The 23,747-nt window shown below is 45.7% G+C and overlaps 1 protein-coding gene across 1 annotated transcript in view; it reads right to left on the reverse strand.

Annotated features, from left to right (window-relative positions):
- The window catches only part of fam222aa (family with sequence similarity 222 member Aa), a 46,958-nt gene that overhangs the window by 9,443 nt on the left and 13,768 nt on the right, over positions 1-23,747 (reverse strand). The window contains exon 2 of the mRNA XM_080432598.1: positions 10,544-10,687. Coding sequence (XP_080288724.1) covers positions 10,544-10,640 — 97 coding nt within the window. The 5' untranslated portion in view covers positions 10,641-10,687. The remainder of the gene's footprint in view (positions 1-10,543; positions 10,688-23,747) is intronic.

Here is a 23,747-nt window from a genome sequence, read left to right on the forward strand (position 1 = left end):
ACCGTTTGATTTAGTTTCAAAGATATGTATCGTGAACATTTGTGTACCTCATGATAATGGACAAACGTGATTAAAAATCCTAATTGGGTTTCTACTATAAAAGGGTTTCTGCAAAGAAATATAAAAATGTTATATAGCTATGGTACTGTTGTGTTCACATTTTCTCGTTAGAATTTATCTCTAAAACCAGATGTTACTGAATCAACCATGAAAATTAATTAGGTGGTTTGATGTGGCAACCTCATGCTCCTTCCAGACAGACCTGCCTTTTATGGGCTGTAGGGGAAATTACTGAGAATTGATTGATCCTGAAGGACCCCTCTGTACACATGGCGTGGCACGCACACACACACACACACACACACACACACACACACACACACACACACACACACACACACACACACACACACACACACACACACACACACACACACACACACACACACACACACACACACACACACACACACACACACACACACACACACACACACACACACACACACACACACACACACACACACACACACACACACACACACACACACACACACACACACAGAATGTGACCTCTACTACTTCTTCTTCCTTTCGTATTGTCAGCCATAAATCGTCAAAATCCCTGATGATAAGTTAAGAGACAGAAGATAATACTGTTGGTTCATGTCAATTCATGTGTTTTGGTGCAATAAGGAAGATAGGCTACCGCTGTCTCATTTAAACTTTCTGTCTTCCTAGATACACCCTCTTAATCACTTTGCCATATACTTCGTCGAAAAGAAAAATAAACGTAGCATAATTTAGCTATTTTTGAACTTTTCAAAATCATTTTTGCCTATACAGACATGCCCAATATAGGGACATTAGGTTGAAAGTGGTTTTAAAGGAACCATGAGTAGATGGGGTACTATAGACTAGGTGGGGTAAAAGGACCTCCACGTAAAACTTCCCCATAAAACGACAATGCGTTACGGTTACACAAACGAGCCGTTCTCTTAATCAAAAGGCATTGATATATAAATCTTTGGACTGACAATGTTTTTCTCGAGCTGCTCTCTAGATTTAGTTTCTGCTTTGTCTCGTTTGCTCTCTCCTTTACTTCTCCTTTATTTCTTTTTGCATTCTCTGTACTATTCTCTTGCTTTACCCTCCTCCCTGTCTCCTCTGTCTCCCTCACAGAGTAAGTGAGTTTCATTGGGGGTGCTTGCCGGGCGAAATCACCTCAGGGCGAACACTTTATTATCTGTAGTCAAAGCGTCACCACAAATACCATTCTACACACACAAGTGTCACTTTCCATTTGTCTGTGCTCTGGCTGCATTAGGCGAGCCTAGCCTGCCCAGAGCCTTGTCTCTGACGCGCCGAGCAGAGGAAAACCAACAGCGTGGGAAAGCACACGTCCTGCATTCCTGCCCCATTAACACCACTGACACCACCACAACAGACCAGTTGTCCCTACATAGCATCGCTAGCATCATCATCAGCGTTAGAGGTAGAGATGATGATAACACCAACGCAAAACTCAGATAACAAAACAAAAGTCAGTAATTTAACAGATGTTAAAGCACATTATTTTGTCCTGTCCAGTTTCATTTCTCCGGGGGCCATTCAGCTCGGTGTTCTGCTGTAGTGCATCTTGTAAAAAGTGTGGTATGTTTGGAGGAGAATCAAACAGAAGAGAGATGAAGTTAATGTACGCGTTAATTACAGACGATAGGGCTGACTGGCCCTGCTTGGCCAGCAAGAACAACACCAGCGGGTGGCTAAGCAGGGCCCGCTTTGAGCCACAGAGGAATGCAGGCCAGTCAGCAGCCATGTCAGGCCTATCGCAGGACAGTCACGCACTACACAAACAGGGAAAGTGGGGCAACATGTTTACCCCACAATACACCCAAACTCCCCACAAACAAAACTGTCACACAGAATAAGCCGGCAGTGTGTTTGTTCCCATGACAGCCAGAAATGGCATTTCAACAGAAAAAAATAATAAATAAATAACCCTGAAAATCTCACACTGAATAGAGCCCACAGCCACGACCTCATTTCAAGCATGAGCTTCACGAGGCTCTTTCCATTTGTAATAATTTATGGCCCTGCATGGCCAACATAATAGATTAGAAATGGGGAAAAAATTGACCATATTCATCACACGGCTGTTCTCTGGTTAATAATCAAGTCTGGCCGAGGGGCCCTGTGGTGGTAGAGTGCATGGTTCTTTATAGACAGGGGGGCACATGGGCCCTCTGTGGACCGACTATGACGAGCCTGCCCGCGGGCCTGCCTGGGCCACCCTCATTGTGCACACAGCATGGTCTAGAAAGCAGAGCTTTATCAGCAAATAACCGAGTCAGCACAAGCGGCGGCCCGGTTATGCGTTGCGACTGGCACACCAGCCGATATTGTCATGTGCGATTAGGCCTGTGCTCAGAAGCCTGTGAACTCATTCCTATGGCATCAGAGTCAGCCACACCCCCTTGCACTCTCCTCCATATATCCCTGCCCCTCTCCTGCCTCCTCTCCCCCTCGAGGCTTTTGGATTTTGTGTTAACGTCCAACACCCATCCCTACACCCACCCACACAACACACACACACACACACCACAATATGCCCTCACACAGGCCTTTCCAAGGAGCTGTGCTCCAGTGCAAAATGACAGAGAGCCCAAAACACAACACGGACCCAGGCTGGTTTCATTTCCAAAACAAAAGCCTTTGGAGCCTAATTAACCCTGGCCCCGTCCAGAGGGGCCGTCCGCAGGTCAGAGCGCACTGCTGCACCAACAAGCCCCACTCTGCCAGTTGTTTTGTCTCAACACACCTCTCCAGATGACAGGGCTGATAGAGAGGAACAAAGGGGAGAGGCTGTGGAGAAAGACTCACTCTGGGGGCCAGCAGCCCTGAGACTCCGGGAAGAGGAAACCGAGAGTCAAATGGGAGAGGACGCGAGGGAGACGTGGGACACATGAAGCTGCGAAAAAACACACAGCAACCAAAATAAAACAAGCAGAACTCCTGACCTGAGATATTTATGCTGGGAGACTCCCTGTCATGGCTGTCTTAAGAGACTGTGTCACACACTGCTGGGCTACTTCCTCACAAGTCTACATGCAGAGCCGAGAGCCGGCGGCAAACACATTCGTGCAGACGCATAAGGCACACAGTCACAACACACACAGTCACACACAGACACACAGACACACAGACACACAGACACACAGACACACAGACACACACACCCACACACAAAGGGGGTAGAGGACCTGAGAGGTAGAGATTGTAGGAGCATACAGAGATAAGAGAGGAACCAGAGCAGTGAGAACAGCAGAAGGAAAGAGAGAGGGAGGGAGGGGAGACCCGGGGCGCATGGGCAGGCCTGTCAGACTGGAGGAAGCGCTGGTGCGCAGGCCTGCAGGTAAATGGAAGAGGAAAGATGCCTGCAGGCTGCCTGAGGCAAGCCTGGGCCCTTCTGTTCTATCATTTAGGAGACAAGTCCTCCACTGATTCCCAATTAATATTTAACACTGCACAGACAACAAGCTTCTCCGCTGCACTACACATGCCAACAAGAGAAGAGGAGAGTAGAAGAGAGGAGAGTAACCCCAAAAGACTGATTGTAATACATGAAACATAGGGCAATTTTCTAAAGCTGTACAAGGGATGTTAAAAGATTGGCTGACTAAATGAAGACATCAACCACATAAACCCTACTTCATTGTGCATTAATAGCGAAAATAGCAGATCTGCAAGCTTGTAGATCTGTAAGCTTGAAGATTGGCGAATGTTCGCCTATTATAACGTGCCAAGAATAGGGACACTAGGGTTCATGTGGTAAAATAAATGATGACTCCACTAGTGGTCCACAATATAATTACAGGCTGAGGCTGTCCATCGGAAAATGGTTTAAAATGTAAAAAATATATATATATTGTACCTTTGTTAAATGTATCAAAAATATACATACATCATATATCAATAAAGAAAATGTTATCAAATAGGAATTATTGTGTCATGCCTTCTTATATTATATTGTTATGGGAGGTAGGGTGGTCCTTGGGGATTATTCGAAATATGCTAGTGGTCCAGAGCTTGAGAACCACTGCGTTAAAAGACAGAATGGCTCAACGAAATGTGAGACTGGGGAACAGAATGGACATGCATGCCGATTCTACTGTCCATATTGGTTTACACTTGTAGGTCCTGGGCTGAATCACATCAACCTGTATTTTCTACTTCAAAAGTCTGTTTTAACACATTAAATCCGGGAACGCATCCGTGTCATTTAAGATTTATTTGGCTATTCAAAAATAGCAGATGCACAAGCTCGTAGCAAAGAGTACCGCGCTATGAGCTTATAGATTTGCTATTTTTGAAAAATCGTGATCATTTGAATATATATACCTTTTTTACTCGAATCTTTGCTTCTGGGGGTCCCTGGAACAAAATATTTTGAGATGGGGGAGGTCCGCGGACAAATACATATAATTTTGGGTGGTCCTTGACATGAAAAGGTTTGAGAACCACTGATATTATAGCAACATAAGATTTAGAAGACATTTGTAGAATCCCCAGAAGCAAAGATTTGAGTTAAAAGTATATATACTATGAGCTTGTATATCTGCTATTTTTTAATAGCCCAAAGTATAAAATAATGGTTACAGCTAAAAATCGAAAATGACACAGCTATGCGTTCCCGGATTGAATGGCTTAAGGCTCAAGAGGTGCAGTCAGTGTAATTTGCCTTGGGGTTCACTGAGCAAGAACTGACAGACTGGGTCAGCAAAAGAAACACAATAGCAATGTCACACGTTTGACACAATTCTGAAACCCAAGATGGCAAACAATGCACTCAAGCCACATACTGTACCTACAATACATAAAAACACCCATTTTATCCAGTAAAGATGGACCTTGTCAGATGAGACAACTACACTAATTGAAGTTAAAGGTCCCACCGGGCCGATGATTAGCATTGTGCCTTGGCCAATTTGCGCTCATCATATGCACACGCTATTCCAGTCCAAATCGCAAATATACCTGTATTAGAGGAGACTGACTTTCATTGAATTATGTTTTGAAGCTTACAGTATGCTTACAGTGTGTGTGTGTTGTCTGAATGTCACGTTCATGCTTGAAATAAATGCAATTGTACCACTTGTTTTTGTTTTAAACGGTTACATTTTTATAGTCTGCATATTGTATATTTGAATTGTTGATTTTTTTAAATCTGTAATAAAGAGACTATTCTATGCAGTGCTGTTAACAATCCTGCCAGGAACGTGTGACACCTCCTGAATGCCCCTCACTGTGAGCCTGCTGTGGGCTCCGCTCTGAGATGGCACAAGCAGTGTGTCATTTCCTGAGGGGACAGCAGGGGCCATGGACACTCCCCTACCCCCCCACCCCCACCCCCTGCTCTCTGGCAGGCAGGGAAAGCGGGTACTGTTGCCCTGCACCTGGGATGCCCAAATGCCAGCTTGGAGGCTTTGGAACCTGGAACCTGCATTTCAACCCAAGTCCCACTGAGACAAAAACCAAAGCAGGGCCCCTCTTCCTAGCGCTCCGCTCCCGAGGCAATAAGAATGCTCTACCCCCCACGTTCAAAGCAGACGGCAGAGGGCAGAGGGAAGGCATAACACTGTGGGATGCCCACCAGCCGGATATGATCCTCTGTGTGCCAGCACTGTGACACTGGCATGACAGAATAATAGGCTGTGAATGTAGCAGGCACAAGGTAAGGCTGACACAATGGGATTCTGTCTCTATAAAGCCACCTTTTAACAGCAAACTCTGGCTAATCATTTTGCCGCATGTCAAAGTGTAAAGCGAGGAGGCTGACCTAAACCTAGGTGACCGTGACAAAGAGAATGCATGAGCAGGGGTCCCGGTCATGAAGTGCTAGACCTGAACAGCTGTCAATCATCTTAAACCATTAAAAGAAAAAAAAAAGGGAAAAAACACTTTGTGACCTCTATTTCCCTTTTACACACTGTGGAATAATGACAGCCTCCGTGGGCACTCTTTGGAATTCCAAATGGGAGCTTGAAATGAGGAAGTTCAATCAGTGGAAAAAGGTCAAGTGCATGCAAGCTCCTCTGTGGGTCTGTCCCCACCCCACCCCACCCCCCACTCTCTCTCTCTCTCTGTCTCTCTCTCCACATCTCTCTCTACCTCCACCCCCACAGTTCCACTTTATTCCTCTCTCCCGCAAATCAGGGTAAAGGCTGTTATTTCTGCTGCCACTTGTGACCACATTTAAATATTCTACAGGAGTCCCTCCTCCGTTTTCTCCATATCGGAGAAAGCTGCACTGCAATTTGATACGGAAGGCTAATTCTATTTTTAAGTCTCACACCGGCTTTTAGACAACGGTAAAGGAGCAGTAGCCTGGAGGTCATTACCTGAACGCCCCCCCCCCACCCCCACATCCTCACAGTCTCCATGGCTTAGGAGGAGAGGCTCAGAGAGCAAACTAATGGCTCCAGCAACTCTGCCCGCACAGAGTCACAGGGCTATTAGGAAAGCTACAATCCCCAGGTGAACCCCGTGTCATGTCCTGGGGCTGTGTGTGACATGGCCAGGTTGTCTCTGTCGATCAGGCTGGCAGAGGGCAGAACTTGGCCTGACGTGGCGTGAACCTGGGATATAGAGTCTCTCTCGGGCCTTCTCATCTACACCTGCCTGATTGGCACCCCAGGCCCGCTGGATAGTGTCACAGAGCCTTATGGGAAAATCCTGAAAGTCAATTTAACTCTGGGGTTCATTTTTTGAGTTAAACTGATTTAAGTTTAAATTTGCAGTGTTGCACGCACTTGCTTGTATGTCTGCGTTTGTGTGTTTGTGCGTGTTGCCACCAGGTCTTGCTTGGGTTAGAGGAATGATGGGAAAACTCAGATTGGACCAGAAGTCTGATCCAATCAGGGAGAAGATGCAGGAGTGGTAGCGACGTGCATGGCTAACGACTACATGACCTATGACAGGATAAGGAACATTATGGCATTAGCCTTACGATCCTTGCAGCATCGATCTCGCTTGCAACACATATAATTGTGGAGTGACAAATAACATTTACAAATTAAAGTGTATAATTGGGGAATATACTGTAAATACTGCAGATTCCCAGTCAGCTGAGGGCTTCTGGACCTGTTATTCTCCAGTTGACATGTGGCACAATAATTGCTGTCTAGGCCTGGGAGGGAGTGATGTACACTCTGCGGAGCAGTGGGGGCTGCTGCCCCTCTGTCCAGCCATGTCAGTGTTACTCTCCATTGCCACACCTCCCCGTCCTCTAGAGGAGCAGGGACATTATATTCACTCCTGCTCCCTGGAACTGGAGTTCAATCCTGGCGGTGGCATTTGAGGGGGAGAGAGGGGTCGGGAGGGTGGCTAGGAGTGGCTGACGGGTGGCCATGGTCAGTGGCGTCCATCCCACCACAGCAGAGTTTGTCTCTCTCATCTGACTGGACGTTGTGCCCTGCACAATGAGAGGCCTTGGCTCTACTGCCATCTCCGCCTTTCATGTCTCCATCTAGGGCAGCGGTAGGGAGATGTGGCGGGGAGCGTGAAGGAGGGGGGCATGCTACAAATGTCACCCATAAGGGGGGATTTAATTAAAAATGACAGGGGCTGGCACTGGAGAGTGGAGCCACATACTGTATGTGGAGAATTTGGACACACTGAAAGCAAGTGGCTATGATTTATAATTCAAGTAATGCTCTGCACTCCTTTTTAATTCCATGGCCGGAGAAAAAAAATATATGAAAAGGCCGCCCCTGTGAGGCTAATCCAATATGATATTTTTAAGGGCAGGCGGTCAATGGCTTTTTGAAAAGCCAGCTCCGCTCCCTCCCTCTCGCTCTTCTCTACTTGTCTGTCTTTCCTCATCTCCCTGTGCCTCTCCACTCATTTCTCTTCCCTACTCCCCCCCTTGCTCCCCCACCCCCACCTCCAGCCTAGCCAGACAGAGCGAGGGGCTGTGATAATGGAAACATCCCGCTCTCCGCCTCTCGTTTCTCCCGCTAAGCTCTGTGCGCTCGGGGGAAATTGATTGTCTGGCGAGCCGATCTGAACGCTTCCAGCTGATGGTAGAGCCAGTTAAGTCCTTTTTTATTGAGGGTATGAGGGATTTTTAATGGGAGTCGCATCAATGAACTGTGCAGCCTGTCGGCATCTGCATGCAGGGGCTTTTTCTAATACCCTCATGCCCCCCCCTCACGCTCTCATCCCAGCTACCCTGCCCCAGCCTCCCCCCACAGACACACACATCTTCACTTTTGTGCAAAGGACAGCAGATGCAAATGACACAGCTCACCTCTTCGGCACTACCTCGTAATCCCCTCCACATGCTTTCTCTCTCTCCCTCTCTTCTTGTGCGGCGTATTCTGGTTTTCAGACTCCCTTTGAGAGCCCAGGTCACCTTACCCCCCCCCCCCCCCCCCCCCACCCCCTGTCTTGTCTTGCAAACTGGGCCACGACTGATCAATCACGGGGACCTGCTCAGCATGGTGAGATGAGCATGCCCACTCTTCCACCGGCCAAAGCCAACATCTGCCTTTCCGCACCCCTTCTGGGCCTGGCTGAACAATCGCCTCATTGAGGCCAAAGGCTGCACACAAAGATGAAATCCTACACTTTCACCTCCATGGGGACAGAAAGGAGGCCATTATGCTCCAACACACTCATTATGAACCTCAAGTTAGGCGCTGTGGTAATCTTTCAATCAAAGGGTTTAACAGGTGGTGAGAAAGACATGGGGAGAGAGTGTCAGTGAGATAGAGAGAGGGAGGGAGGGAGGGAGGGAGGGAGAGAGAGTCAGGGGGGGTCACTGAAGGGGGAGGCCAAGGAGAGACTGTTCTTTTTCTCTATTGATTCAAGCCCTGACTCCCTCTGGCTGCTCCTCAATAAAAGTGCCCTGAGAGGAAGTGGGCTAATCCTGTAGAAATTGGAAGGAGGGAATCGATTAAGACGACCATTGAGGACTCCCTCTATTTCTCTCTCTGGCTCTCTCCATCTTTGCCATCTGTAATTCCATTTCACACAGTTCCTCACCGTGCTCCCTTTCACTTCTCCTCTCCCTGAAACCTCATTAGTGAACCTGGCTGAACCCCACTCCGCTGTAGAGCTGCCCCTTCCAAATGCACTCTGAGCTCTATTTATCCATCTGCCTTCTCTCCCCATACCGTACTTACTTCCTTCCATCCTTCCCTCCCTCTCTCTCACAAACAGTTGCTCACGTGCACACAAACACACATATACACCTCCAAAAATACACTAGCAAACACACACACACACACAAATATATCTAAAAAACGGACACAATCTACTGTACTGTAAGTGCAGCCGGTAACATTACCCAGTAACCCTTTGCCTCCACCCCTGATAGTGGGAGCCTAAGGGAATAGAGGAGTAGCTAATTGGCCAGTGAGTTGCTTAGAAGCAAGACCACAGCCAGAGCTTCAGTTCCTCCCCTTATAGCCCCACTGTATCGGGTACAGAACTGATCCAGTGTCCCAGTGATGCAGAGGAACACAGCCTGCTATTCCTGCTAAGCCTCTCTAAGCTGAGGTAGAAACTGCTAGGTTAGTGCTCTCCTGCTCTCCATCACCATCCCCTTTTAATCGGCTTGAGGTAGCTAGCAGGCCTGCCATGTAAACAAAGGACTCCTGGAGCATTCTATAAGGGGAACAGACTTCTCTCTCTCTCTCAATCTCTCTCTCTCTCGTGTCTGAAAACAGACCCTCTCTGTTAACGGCTAATCCCACGGCCTCAAGGAAATTAGGGAGAAATTCAACTTACAGATTCCTGACTGCCTACTGCCGCTTTATTTTAATCCCAAGGCTGCTGGTCAGAGGAGCCAGCTTTCACCGGTTCCATAGCATAGTTTCTGTCAACCTCGTCCCATACACGGTTTTGTGCGTGGACCGAGGGGAGGTGCTCTGGGAGGCAAACAGAGCAGCTGTCATGCTTTACAGGCGGCCGGCACGGCCGGGGCCAGACACTGTAAATGTTTACAGACCCTCAGGGTCACCCAGGGCCAGCGAGGCACGTTAAACAGTGTCTGTTCAGCCCTGTTGCCACGACTGCACAATCAGCACAGCTAAACAGCCCCCCCCCTCCCGATCCCCCCCACCCCCCCGCTCCACAATGAATAGCCAAACAAGATGGCAATCCGAGGTCTAAGTGCAGAGCGAATTAAACTGTTTAGAATTCCTCTGAGTTGCAAGGAGAGAATGCACATTAAAATCCAGAGTGTTTTAATGTGATTTAATTCTGAGTGCGTAAAAAAGGATTTGTAAGGGTTAAATGTACACTCCGGATTTGACTGTGTATAACGGCAAACAACAGTAACTTGAAAGTCCATTTTCCCATCTCCATAATTCACAGTCCAGGTTGCTTGCCCGTTGCCATTGTTCAGTATGACCGTCAAGCTTAAATGCAACAGACACAAACAGTGGCCTCTCTGATTCCTCCACTACTTTTAGACAAGGTGAGAAACCCTCAACTTAACCCATCACCCGTCCTCCACTCAGGGGGGGGAACTCACATTTTCTTCCGAGGGCTTGCGGCGGCTCCAGGGTCTTGCTGGTGCACACCGGATGCTGGGGTGGAGGGTTTTGCCTCCTCTGCAGACAGGCCAACATGGCAAGGTGGGCACAGTACTACAGCCAAAGGGAGCGCTGCGGCCAACCTACAGGAGATGGAGAGAGAGAGCGAGAGAGAATGTGAGTGCATTAAGCGAGATTACGAGAAGGCATGGGCACGTCTGTCCCGTAAGCAGTCAGGGGCTGTGCTCTGGGCTGGGAAGAGCTGCAGTCCTCACCCACAACTTAATTGGGGAAGTAGGCCCACAGCTGCCAGCCTCACAGCTCTGCGTGCTGAATGATAAACACACACCTGCACAGTTCACACTTGTCCAGGGGCTCAGGCCAACCCGCTATAACTCTGCAGTGTCAAACAGCATATCCACACATCCGTTCGGCCTCATCTGCGATCCATGAGACCGCCCTCAAGACACACGCACGTGGTCGCGAGCGCATGCACACACATACACACACACAAACAGAAACTACAAACACCCAGGCACATTCCTTTCGGGGTAGGGTGTATGTGTGGTGATTGATGGCGTTATCTATGGACAGCAAAAAAAATGGTAATGTTGAGAAAACAGCAGTCTGTCTGCTGCAACTTAACATGCGACAGCTCTGGGGGACTGTCATGAAGGGCCTGAGGGACCGTGAGGTATCTGGATATATGTGTAGCTGTGTGCGATGTACCGGGTGCCACTGTGTGTGTGTGTGTGTGTGTGTGTGTGTGTGTGTGTGTGTGTGTGTGTGTGTGTGTGTGTGTGTGTGTGTGTGTGTGTGTGTGTGTGTGTGTGTGTGTGTGTGTGTGTGTGTGTGAGCAAATGCTGATGGGTTGGGAGGGAGAGAGTGCCAACCGTACATCAGGGCTAGTGACGGCACTAATCAATCTCCCCCTAGGCCATAAATCTCTGGCTCTACACCCTCTCCCCCCTTCCCACCCCACAGCCCCCTTCACTCTGGGAGAACAGCGATGGTGGTGCCGCCTGCGTCCTCTCCACAAAAAAATGAAAAAGAAAAGAAAAAGCCCCATCAGAGCCATAACAGAGAGACAGGACCCGTAGTTAAACAGTGCATTTAAACCAACTTTGGTGACACCCATGCATGCTGACTGTCTAAAGTGTGTCAGATTGCACAGTGTTAAGACGTAATATGTCCCAGTTCAATTACCCTGGGTATGATGGGACATATCATTCATCAGGAACATAGCACAGTGATGACTGATTACGAGTTCCTTGTCATGGCAAAATTAGAGCAGCTAAAACAAATCTTTTAAGACACAGAATGTGTGATAATGATAAGCACTTCTATTGCCAATTTAGTTAACTTAGCAGACACAAACACTGTATCACACACAAACACTGTATAAAAGAGCATCATATGCCCATGTTTAGTTTGCCGTCTCTGTATGAAACATTGTTGCTTTTAACCTCTGTCTGTGTGCGTTTGTGTCTCATGTCCAGAATGCATCGATATGAAACACTATCATTTTCATCTGCGCCAGTCTCCTCCCATATAAAAACAAAGAGCACAGGCGAATATTTCATCTCGGCTGTCAGCGCTGGTGTCTCCTGCCGTGATGCGTGGCAGATTATTGAAAAATGATTTCTCATGCGCCTGTCTGAGGCATGTCCCCTGTTATTTATTTTCTCGGTGAATCACTAAATGAACATTTAGCCACCTGCCATCAGTCCATTACTTAGTTTTATAGATTATAATTTTAATAAGAAAGAAAGCAATTACAATGATTAGAAGTTAAATGACTGGCAGTCCATAAAGTGCCAGCGCCATCTCTCGCTCATCTAGAATGGAATATAAAAATCTTTTACAAAAATAAATATATATCCTATATTAAAATTGGCTAATGGGCGAGCGGGCCAGCAGGCGGGCCAACCTCTGACGTCACTCTGACTCAGCCATAACCATATAAGGAGTTGCAGCTACGACCAAATATGTATGTTGTCTAACCTCAATGTGTCGTCATGGCATCAGCCGCAAACAAATCAGTCAGCTTCATATATATGGGCATAAAGGGACAAGCATAGCGGCCCGAACCTCTTGTTTAAAAAAGAAATACCCCAACTACCAAGAAACAATCACGCAATCATACCGACCATTACAAATGGCACAGTTCTGATGGGACTATATATATATATATATATATATATATATATATATATATATATATATATATATATATATATAAAAATGGGGGAAAATAAGTACAATGACACTATTTTGTAGTGCCTTTGAATTTTGAAGGACATTGGAAGCCTTTATTACAAAGTCAAACATTAACCTCAAACGCTAATTATTTTGGACGCCTCTCATAATCTAAATGTCACGATAAGCTTCACATTGGACTACCGTTTTCTATATTTTCTCATCATAGCAAATTATGTGACTGACATACAGTACAACCTAATCTGGCACAAAAACTATGATTTGTATTACTCTGCATCTGTTTGAGAATAACGATTATCTAGTCTGGTTATATGCTAATCTGGACAGAGTACGTACAGCTCGTTGACTCTGTACTACACAGTTGGCGTTAGCCAGACTATGGCTAACTTAAAACTTAAATAAAAATCTTCTTAGAATGTGTAGTTAATGTCATAATATATAGTGCAACCAACCATGCACAGAGACACACACACACACACACACACACCACAGATGGAAAGAGGGACACTCTTTTTCTTGCCAGGTGCATGAGAAAAAGCCCACTCTCCGTGCCATTTCCTCTCTCACACACAGGCATGCCTGGCCCAAACACACTAGCACTTTGAGCTCATTACTGGCTATTCACAGGCTCAAATCCTTTCTCTATGCCCTCTCTGTGAGGATACTAATTTCACAACAAGCCCTCCCTCACAGCCCATTTGTTAAAGGATAGTGGTTTAGGGGAGAGGAAGGGGGCACACAGCACTGATAGAGACCAAAGTCTAGTCTTACGGGGGGATGCCTCCACAGTGTCTCCCCCTCTTTGTAAAATGAAAGACAATCGTGTAACTACCCTCCATTATTCTCCATTTGCTCCACACCAAATGTATTCTGAGGCATTATCCTGCACTGAAAAGAGACCACTTTTTTCAATTCAATTTCAAGAACCAATTTTCTCCTATTACTGCCTTTAAGAGCGAGAGACGGAGGAAGTCTTTGGCTTGTTTGTCACGTCCCCCCCTTCCTCTCGTCTCCTCCCATAGGCTCATAGCAGTCTTCAGCAGATGTCTACCAGAGGCAGGAAATTATCTCCCCTACAACCCTACCGCACCCTCAGTGACCCAAACAACCTGTCTTCTGAGATCATGCCTGGGTCAATCCCTAAAATGGTCCTGGTGAATGAGCAAGACTCCACACAGCAAAAAAAATAAAAAATCTACTGCACACCACTCATCCCACTCATCAAATCCACTCGTGGATGGGTCTCCTATTACACCAATGTAGGGATATATCGCGAAAGCCAGCCTGCCTATCGGCTCTTTCCCATGCTTCTAACTCTGCTGCAGGGTTTGGAATGGGGGTGGAACATCGATCCTGGGAGATGAGGGAATAAGCTGGAATCAAGAGGCGGTGGGCTTGGTGGTGGGATATTTCTCAGTTAAAAGGTCTTAAACTGCAGCAGAGATCACAGGCGATGGCTCCCCGCACCCAGAGCTGTCTGCCCAGATAAGCATCCTGCCAAGCGGGGGAGTAAGGAGGTGGTCATGGATGAATAAATGGTGTGTGTGTGTGTGTGTGTGTGTGTGTGTGTGTGTGTGTGTGTGTGTGTGTGTGTGTGTGTGTGCACGTGTCAGGATGCAGGCATGTGTTTTATCTGTATATGAAAGAGTGAGGTTGTCCAGAAGGTCCCTCTGAGGTTTACATAGTTGACCCATCATCAAGCCACTTTTAAGGCTTCACTATCTCGGGTTAAAATGTCTTGAGTGAAAACTCCAGGCCCCCCACCCCCCCAGGAACAGCCATGGTCCGGGAGCCTGGCAGCCAGCCTGCACAATGAACAAGGGTGGGGCTTCAACCTAATTGAATGGTGACCCTGCCGTCTCACTGTGGGATGCCCCATGCAGCGCTTTTAACAAGCTGCTGTGTCTCCCCTCTTAATAAGCCCAAACAAGTTAATCCAATCGACACACTCAAACCCTTTCTTTTTCTTTAACAAGGCACTGCCTCTACCCCCTTAATCCCCAGCTCCCCCCTTCCGTCACCATGCCGTCACATGAATGGAGGGAGAGTGAAAGGCCCCATTAGGAAGGCCTGGCAGTAACCCCCTCAGCTCGCCACTTTCCACACATCCAAACAAAATCATTTGCACACATATTTGTGTACACACACATACATGGTCACACATGCACGTACCTGCATGCACCTGTGTACGTACACACACATGCAAGTACATGCATGTGTGAGCATGCATGTGCATGTGTACACGCATACGATAGAAAACTGGTCCATGGACACACTGGACAGAGCACACAATGACAGGGTTATGTACACAGACCTTAATCTACAGGCACGCAAGCGTGCGCGCTCACACACACACACACACACACACACACGGAGAGGTTTCCACTAACAAACACACAACAACACGCAAACGAAAATTCTGAGAGGACATTTGCCGACAGGCACGCACTCTGGGACATAAAAAAGGCATTGTTAACAAACCCTCCCAGCTCCACAAACAAGAGTCACCGATTCCCTAACAATACAAGCCCCTGGATGCGCTCACCCCAACAGCACTGCACAGCCCAACGCCAGCACAATAAATAACAGCACAACAAAAGGCCTTTGTGTGTTAAAGCCCACAGTTTAACTATTATTGCCATGATATACAGTGTTGAAATAACATATTGGTAGCACGGCCTTATATCTTCTCTACAGTGCGACATCGTTATTGAGGCTTACATAGCGTAGCGTGTTCACTATAGCCGTGTTCATGGGAGGTTTCTCTTCAGATGGGGGGCATCTTGGCAAAAACACTGAGCTATTAGGTTCCATATTCCAGTCAGTTTCAATTGCTTCACCCATGGGATGCAGGGTGAGGAATGTCTGGCTGTCCAATGGCACTGAGTACCCTGTCATCTCTAATCAAAACACGCCTGCCTAGACTAATGTCAACCCTGTAATAGCAACGAGGACTAATTGACTTCACGGCCAACTGCTGCATCTTCGTGCAGGGCCAGTTTTCATTAATGGCAAATAAAGGGCATGGAAAGCAGTGAACCAGACTATTATAGCCAAGTAGCAGCCTTTGCATTTGATATCTAGACAGTACTTCCAAAGGAACAAGTCCAGCGAATATACAATTTAGCTTGATATAATGTCTAGGATGTTCTGAATATGAATCTGCCAAAACAAACCTTTTGTGTGTGTGCGTGTGTATAGAAGCCCTAGTTTTCCCCATTCTTAAGAAAAATATTGTGATGATTTTTCCAAATCCTGCGTATATACTACCAAAGAGTTTATAAGGCACAGCAACATTATTTGTACGGCAAACACTGGAACAGGAGCACACACCAGTAGTAGGGAGGTGCTGACCGCGGGAAAACATACAACTGTTTCGACAAAGTCTTATTCAGGGTTTGAAACCTGAAGAAGACGTTTCTTTTCTAAATAAACAACAAGGCAATTCAATGTGCTTTACATAAAACACAAGCGGTTTTCAGTGATGGACTGTGAGTGCAATGCTAGAGCGAATACAATGGAAACAAATGCTGTTAATTGGTTGGTTAGAGCTACTTTCTAGACAGCAGTCTGTTTCAGAGTTTCACAGTACAGTATGTGACATGACACTCCCTGCTGTTTATATACCAGAGTAAAAATGTCTACCTTAACTCTTTGACTGCGGACGACGCGATAACGCGTCAAGTGCTACTTTGTCCAGTTGGCCGTCGACGCGCTCGACGCGCTGGACGCGCGTTCATTGTTTAATCTCTGATTGCGCTATGCTGCTTAATATTCAATGTTATTCTCGAGTTCCACTTACTTCACGGACATCTGCATCCGGTTTCATGACCTGGATTCCGTTTCCGGTTTTTGATTCTTTTCCCCAGTCATTTTCGTCCAAAATAGGTAAATAAACGGTCTTTCACACGGTATGACGGACAAACGGACAGTTTCTCTTCTATAATCTATGGTCTGGGTGACGATCAGTCATCGCCGTCGTATATCACAACGTAATTTTCGCCGATCAAAACAATGGGGGGGACGTCACATCCGTTTTCATGTTTTTCCTTGTCTAATCTATGAAGAAGGGTGAGAGAGACCCAACGACATGATCAAAGCTGTCATGTGCTGCGCTCTAGTGGCGGATTTGTGCTGGGTCTTTACATTATGTGTCCTTAAATTATTTTCATGAGAAAAATTCAAAATATAAAAATAAAAAAACACGAAAATTGCTGGCACTGGGGGAGTACTTTATGAAAATACTCTGGCAGTCAAAGAGTTAATCAGTCTTATTTTAATTTAAATTTTAAAAATGTAATTATTTTCATGATAATCTTGATACAAGAACAATCTTGAAGACACATTCCACTGACGTCAACCCCACACACCAAACAGCACACCAACTTTAGCTACAGTATACTGCTGTAAAGTGAAGAACATTTACAATACTTAGTTTTTGGAGTAAAACTCAAACATTCCATGTATCCGATTACTTCTTTTGTAAAGCATAGTTCAAATTACTTATAGCTTGATATGACAATTTATCAGTTTATCCCAGTGCATGGCACAATGATTTATGTCAAAGAAAGGTCTCTATTCATGGTTTAACACAACAACAACAACAACATAATAGGGGTCTATTCTATTTCCCCCTACCCCTCCTAGAGTCACTTGAATATTCAAACAACATTCATTGTCTTTAACGGTTTTGTTCATTGTTTGTTGTCTTGTCATTCCTCAGCTTGGCTCCTGAACTTCAAAGAGAGGCTCATGTCAATTTATGAAGAAATAGAAGTCAAACAGTGAGAGAGAGAGAGGGGGGCAGACAGAGAGGTGCACTGTCTGCACAGAGTAATCTCTGTACATAGAAATACTCTACATACAAACAGAGCAACTTTAAACACATTTGAAAAACCGCTGCCATTTGTGCACCATTTTAAATACATTTGAAATATTTGCTGCCATTTATGCCAATGGTTTTATACCAAATGAATGCAAAACATTGAAATATTGCTGCCATTTGTTTCAAAAGTTTATCCCAAGCTAACCTTTCCTACGTGGATGTAAACTATAACTACTTTTAACAGTAAATGCACAATTCTTATGGTATAGTAGGATAGTTTAGTTTAAGTTGCAATGTGCACAGCTCTGTTTACACATTTTTTTATTCCCTTTAATTGTACATAGTATACACTATTTTGTTTTGTTCCACTTTTGCTTTGGCACTGTAAATGTATGTTTTCTCATGCCAATAAAGCCACTTTGAATTGAAAATTGTATTGAAATTTAAAGAGAGAGCGCGAGAGAGAGAGAGAGAAATGCCTTCACAGAAAAATGCCCTAACCTTCAAATGCATACTTATTAATGGGTGGTCAATAAATCAATGGAATATAATTAAATTCAAACAATGTGATTTCTCCTCCTGACTTGCTGATGCCTGCCTCTAAACACCACTCTCTATTGGTCCTAGGTGACCCTCAATTCCCATGGTCTAAAGGACAACTCAAGGGTCTTTCAGTGGACAGTGTCACAGATCCAATATTCAGTCATGCATAACATTAGTGTGCTGTGAAGCCCGCAAGGCAATCTGATCTCATATGATATATTCAATGTTTGAAAAAGGTGCTTTTGGTTCCCTGCAAAATAACAAATACGTGCAGACCAAGCGAGTGCTCCAGTATTTTATTTGGGTAGTATCTTCTGCCCAGGTATTATTCTCTCCAATTCAAGTTTTCCCTGTTGAGCACCGATGAGCCTTTCTACCTTCAACTGGCTGAAGCGCGTTGTGCTTTTGGTTCTGTTGGATTTTTAAGGAGTTAATTAGATTAATTCGATTTTTTATCTAGAATTGATACAGCTTAACAGCATAGACTAGTTGAGAACCAAGCATGGCTGTTTTCCTCTCTCCACATGGCATTGACTGCTGATGCCATCGCTGAGATTCAGCAGTCCTCCCTTTAGCTCATAATGCCTGCTCTCCAGCTGTTGTCTCCTCCTCAAAGCTGGCCTTGACCACGCAGGCAGGGGGAAATCCAATTGGACAGTGGGAAGTGAGACTCATGTAGGTAATCGCCTACTGGCTATGGACACAGATGGCACAAAACCACCAACAAACAAGCTGTTCTCACAGCAGATATCTAAGGTCTTTTACTGGAATGCCAACTAACGAACACAGGAACACAAGAAAACCACTACAACCCAAGTAGGCTGGAAATACAGACATCAAGTTGAAACCAGTCATGAATAGACCGTTGAACTTGTGGTAGGGTCAGGTGTAAATAATTCATACCTACATACCTTCTGCCTCAACTTGCAAGGTCTTGGTGTCACTGTGAACTGATTAGGCAAAGAAGTGGGGGGGGGGACATCAAGCTTGTAATGATTTAAAATGGCAATGCGCTTTCCACAACAAAAGTGAGCTGATAAGAGGTTGTTGTTATCAGTTAGTTTGACCAGCCAGACGAGGGAAATGAGTGGAGAGAGGTCATCACCAAGATAAAAGCCAAGGTGCAGACTGATTATCTTTTCCTTCTCAAGGATTTTGATAAGTTTTGGCCCCATATTGATTTATTTGGTGGGACATTAGAGACACATTGTCTTGAGCAACACTGACCCAATGTCTGAGTGGTAGCTCTCAGCTTTCAGGGGGTTGGTCCAGGTTTTAGATCCGTGTTTCAGGGGTAATGACAGTATGCACCTGTTGCATTTATTAACCAAAATCTCTTGAAAGAGGACTGAAAGAGACAGGGGCTGAGGTGAGTTAAGGTTCAACGATTTAACAGCAGGCCAAGTAAGAAATGAAGAATTTGCCAAACCTCGGACAAGTGTGCCATGATGTACAGTAGACTTTAAAACTGGTCACACTTTAGATTTTAATATGCCCGTAATTCACACACTGCAACTCTTTTACAGTCTCAGTTTGAGTCAACATGCCATGCAAAGCCTGTTAGCTTTTCTCAGTGCGAGAGAAGAAGGAAGTCGGATGAAGTCGTTTAGTTTATTGATGTTGCTAGCAGAGTTCAAGGTAGTCAGCGTTCCCAACACATCAAAAAATATCACAGTAAAAATGCCCCGGAGACATCGCTCTTCTTGTAGTCTCTCTAGCAGATGAGCTCCTGCTGCTCTGTGACTTACTGCTCAGTGACTAGGTTTGTCCTTCACAAGAGACAGGTAACACTTGCCAAGACCCTGTAATTAGTGCAGATGGAAACTGCAATATTCTCTTCCCTTCCTAACAGAAATGCCATGGGATTGAATCTATAAATTCTTGCATATTAATTCAATTTAAACCCATTCCTGACACCTTGCTGGAGGCAGGTGATAAAAAGGTGAGTGGTAGACTCTCAGGCACATACTGTAGCTTCTGATCTGTAAGTGACATTGGTGCTCTTTCAACATCTCACACACACACACACACACACACACACACACACCACCCCCCCCCCCACACACACAGCTTGATCCATTCCCTCTGAAAATACTCTCTAAATCCTGACCTTAGGCATTACAACTGGGACTCTATCAATAATTAAATGGTAATCTAAAAACCCATTTTAGCTGGGTCATCTTTCTACAACATTGTCTCTCCTCTCCACCCTCCATTTATTTTTTCCCTCTTTTCGCAAGATCTAGTTAGTGATTCCATTAACATGAGAAAGCAGGCTAGTAATTGTCTTCACCCTACCGAGTGATCCCTGGATAGGGGATTAGGCAGAGAGAGAGAGCCCCATCTCAACTCCGAGCACAGATGCTGCCCATAACCGCCCACTCCAGATTAGATTAGAAGGCAGAGGGATGAACCCTAACAGTGACTTCAAACAATATTAAATATAAAAGCATGAGCAGGAAGTTTAAACTTATATAAACTTTTATTCACCTCTGTTGCCCATGTCCTTGTGAGAATGTTGCCCTCCTTTGGGTTTTTTAAAATTCTGTTTTTATTTTAATCTACTAATATGCTTTTCTATTGAAAATAGGGATTGGGGTAGGCAGCTTAAACTTTTTCGCCTCGCCTCCCCCCCCCCCCATCTCTCTCTCTCAATGTGATGCATTTAGAGCTGAATCTCCCTAAATCATCCCCCTGGGCCACCCTGTCCGTCACTAATCTGCCCGCCACCACCCACTCTTATGGAGGTGTCACATTTCTGGCACTCCTCCATGGGATAAGCACTTCAAACACCAGCGCCTCTCCTCTTGACCTTTCCACGGAGATGATCGATTTAGCCTATTGGATTTATTCCACAAACAGGCAACCATTACATCAAAAAGGCAAGGAATTTACCTCAGAGGCAGAACTTCAAATCCATATAAGCTTCATGAGGGTTTCAGATTTTATTGGCTTTTTCAATCCAATTTCTGTTGCACGTTAATAGATATGGAGCCTTTTCAGAAGCTGTTTTCGCATCTGAATTACGACACTGTCCTGATCTGTATCTGTAATCGTTCATGCAAATCACAATAGTGAAAAAAGATTCAGTTGCAATGTGAAGTCCCTAAAACCTGCAGTGCAGAAAAATCGTTTACCTCACTCCACTGCCTAAGTCCCTGTAGAAAATGAGAATACAAATGGTTGGAAAGTTTAAATGTGACATTGTTGTAAAAACGGTGCTGAAAAAGAAAAGACGCAACTTCTTCTCCGTGCTTTTCACCTGTCCAGGAAGTTGCGTGGGGTAAATCAAGGAGCACTGAGGCCAGTAAAAGGTCTACCACTCCCTCACCGCATGAACCATTAAGTTACAGCAGTGCAGGCTTCCTGTTTTCACGCTTGAACACTTTCTACACGCTTTCAGCGAGGACAAGACTAAACAATCTGCAGTGAAACACCAGGGAGGAGAAACAAAGGAAGCTAAAAGACAAAGGAAGTCAGTCGACAAAGTGTATCCAGTGATAGCATGACTAAATCTTAAACCATACATCACTTGAAGGTTGAAGCCCAATTCGTCAGAGTTAAGCCCCATTTCAAAAATAGCTAAAATATCAGATCTTGCAAGCTCACATGTGTGTCGCATACCAACAGGTTGTTGTGAACTTGTAGATCTATTATTATTATTTTTGTGTGTTTTTGAACATTTTTGAAAACATTTCCAAAAAAGGGATGCCAGGTTAAGACGACAAAATCAACAACACGCATTTAATTTCACATCATCATAGCAGACGATCATCACCCCAACTAGAATTATCTTCTTCCTGATTAGAGTGGCCACTGAGGCCTGGCCCAGGGATTCTGCTCTGTGGTAATCATATCCTATTTGAATAATGAGGCGATACCACCCCTCCTGCTGCCCCGTTCACCCTGCATCCTTGACTGGAGTCTTTGATAGACACTAATTCTGGTTCCATCTATAAAGCTCCCCTCATGCATTTTTAATAGAATCTATTACTTTAGGATTAAATTATAAAAGACTGTCCTCCTTAAATTTTTTATAGTTTGTATAATTGGTACCAGGGCTTGAATGCGAACCATAAAAACCCAGTTTGTACAGGACCGATCTGCGGAACAAACCAGACAAAACCACACAGTGCTGAGGGTATAAAATAGAAAACGATGCACACACACAGACAGTGATACTACCACACAAGACAACAACAATGTGCATGCACACACGCACGCACGCACGCACACACCCACACAAGGCCATTATAGGTCTAGGTTCACTGCCATAGAGAATGAGGCGAAGTTGTAAGCTCACCCAGTAAAATCCTCAGCGTTCATTTATCCATGTGTGCCCTCTCTCACAAGTTAAATGAGCACTCAGGATTTTACAGTGCAGCACTCTGCTGCAGAGGAAGGGGACAATAAGGTCAGGTACCATGTGAGCTGCTTTGGCTGCTTAGCTGCTCAAGGAGCCCCAGGGGCAACAAGGAGTCACCTGATGGAAACAGGAGACCAAACCAGGTGTCCTGTGAGACACCTGCCACCACCAGTGTCAACAACACTCGGCAAACAGCTAAAACTACTTCAGTGGTTCTCACACATTCCCTCATCAAGGACCCCCAAATTGATACATATTAGGCAGTGGAAAAATAGCTCATTTACACGCTCACAACGTGTATAGAATATATGTGTTTAAGTGATTTTGAAATTTTGCTGGGGACCTCCTGGAGTCCCCCCCCCCCACACACACACACACACACACACAATATAACGGGACACAAAATGTCTCTCAGGCATCTCCTCCCTTTAGAAATCTGTGCACGTCACCATCCCCCCCAAATTAGCACCACAGGGACACCCCCCCTCATCCAACCTCACCGCCCCCCGCCTGCTGCTGGCGGCGGCTCTTCGGCATATCTGAACCGGGGAAAATATTTCACACCGTATGAATTATTAAGTGTGGGGCCGGTGCTAAGCAGTGTGGAGATAGACCAGTTATTCACAGCTCTATTGGGACGAATGCGTCGGAAAACCCGGGCCCGCTTGCCTATCAGATCGTTTGTCACAAGCGATAGACAATTTACAACGGGAGAATTTTTCAATTTATTCATTCTGCTGTCACTGCAGTTTTCTACCTCCACTCCTCAGCCACCCCCCCCATCCTTAACTCTATCTCAGTCCTCTTGTCTGAAGAGGGGGGGCTCCTTCCCCGAACCCACCGCCTGCTTGTCTGTCTGCTCAACATTCCTCACTTTGTCTTCCTCGAGCCTGAGGAGGAGGGCGGGGGTGCAGCTCAGCAAACACCTGCAGAGCACAGGCCGTTAAAAGTCTGAGCACATGAGAGGAACAGGCCTTGCTACTTAAATCATCTTAATTGAAGTAAAGGTGTGTTGAGAGGGCATTCTGTGCACGCTGGCGGCTGAGACGTTTCCTGCGCTTTGGCCTCGGCAGTGGAGCTGTAGCCAACTGTGCCTCTGTGATAAAATAAAAAGAGGGAAGAGGGAGTGAGGGGGCTGAGTGTTTCTGCCTGAGCCTCATCAAGACTGAGCTTCCTGGTAAGAGGAGATAGGCCAAGAGGACCCCCATTAGATACAAACAAAAGAGCGAGAGAGGCGAGGGAGAGAGCT

This window comes from Gymnoscopelus braueri, assembly GCF_963280865.1.
Source record: "Gymnoscopelus braueri genome assembly, chromosome: 7".
Taxonomy (NCBI): domain Eukaryota; kingdom Metazoa; phylum Chordata; class Actinopteri; order Myctophiformes; family Myctophidae; genus Gymnoscopelus; species Gymnoscopelus braueri.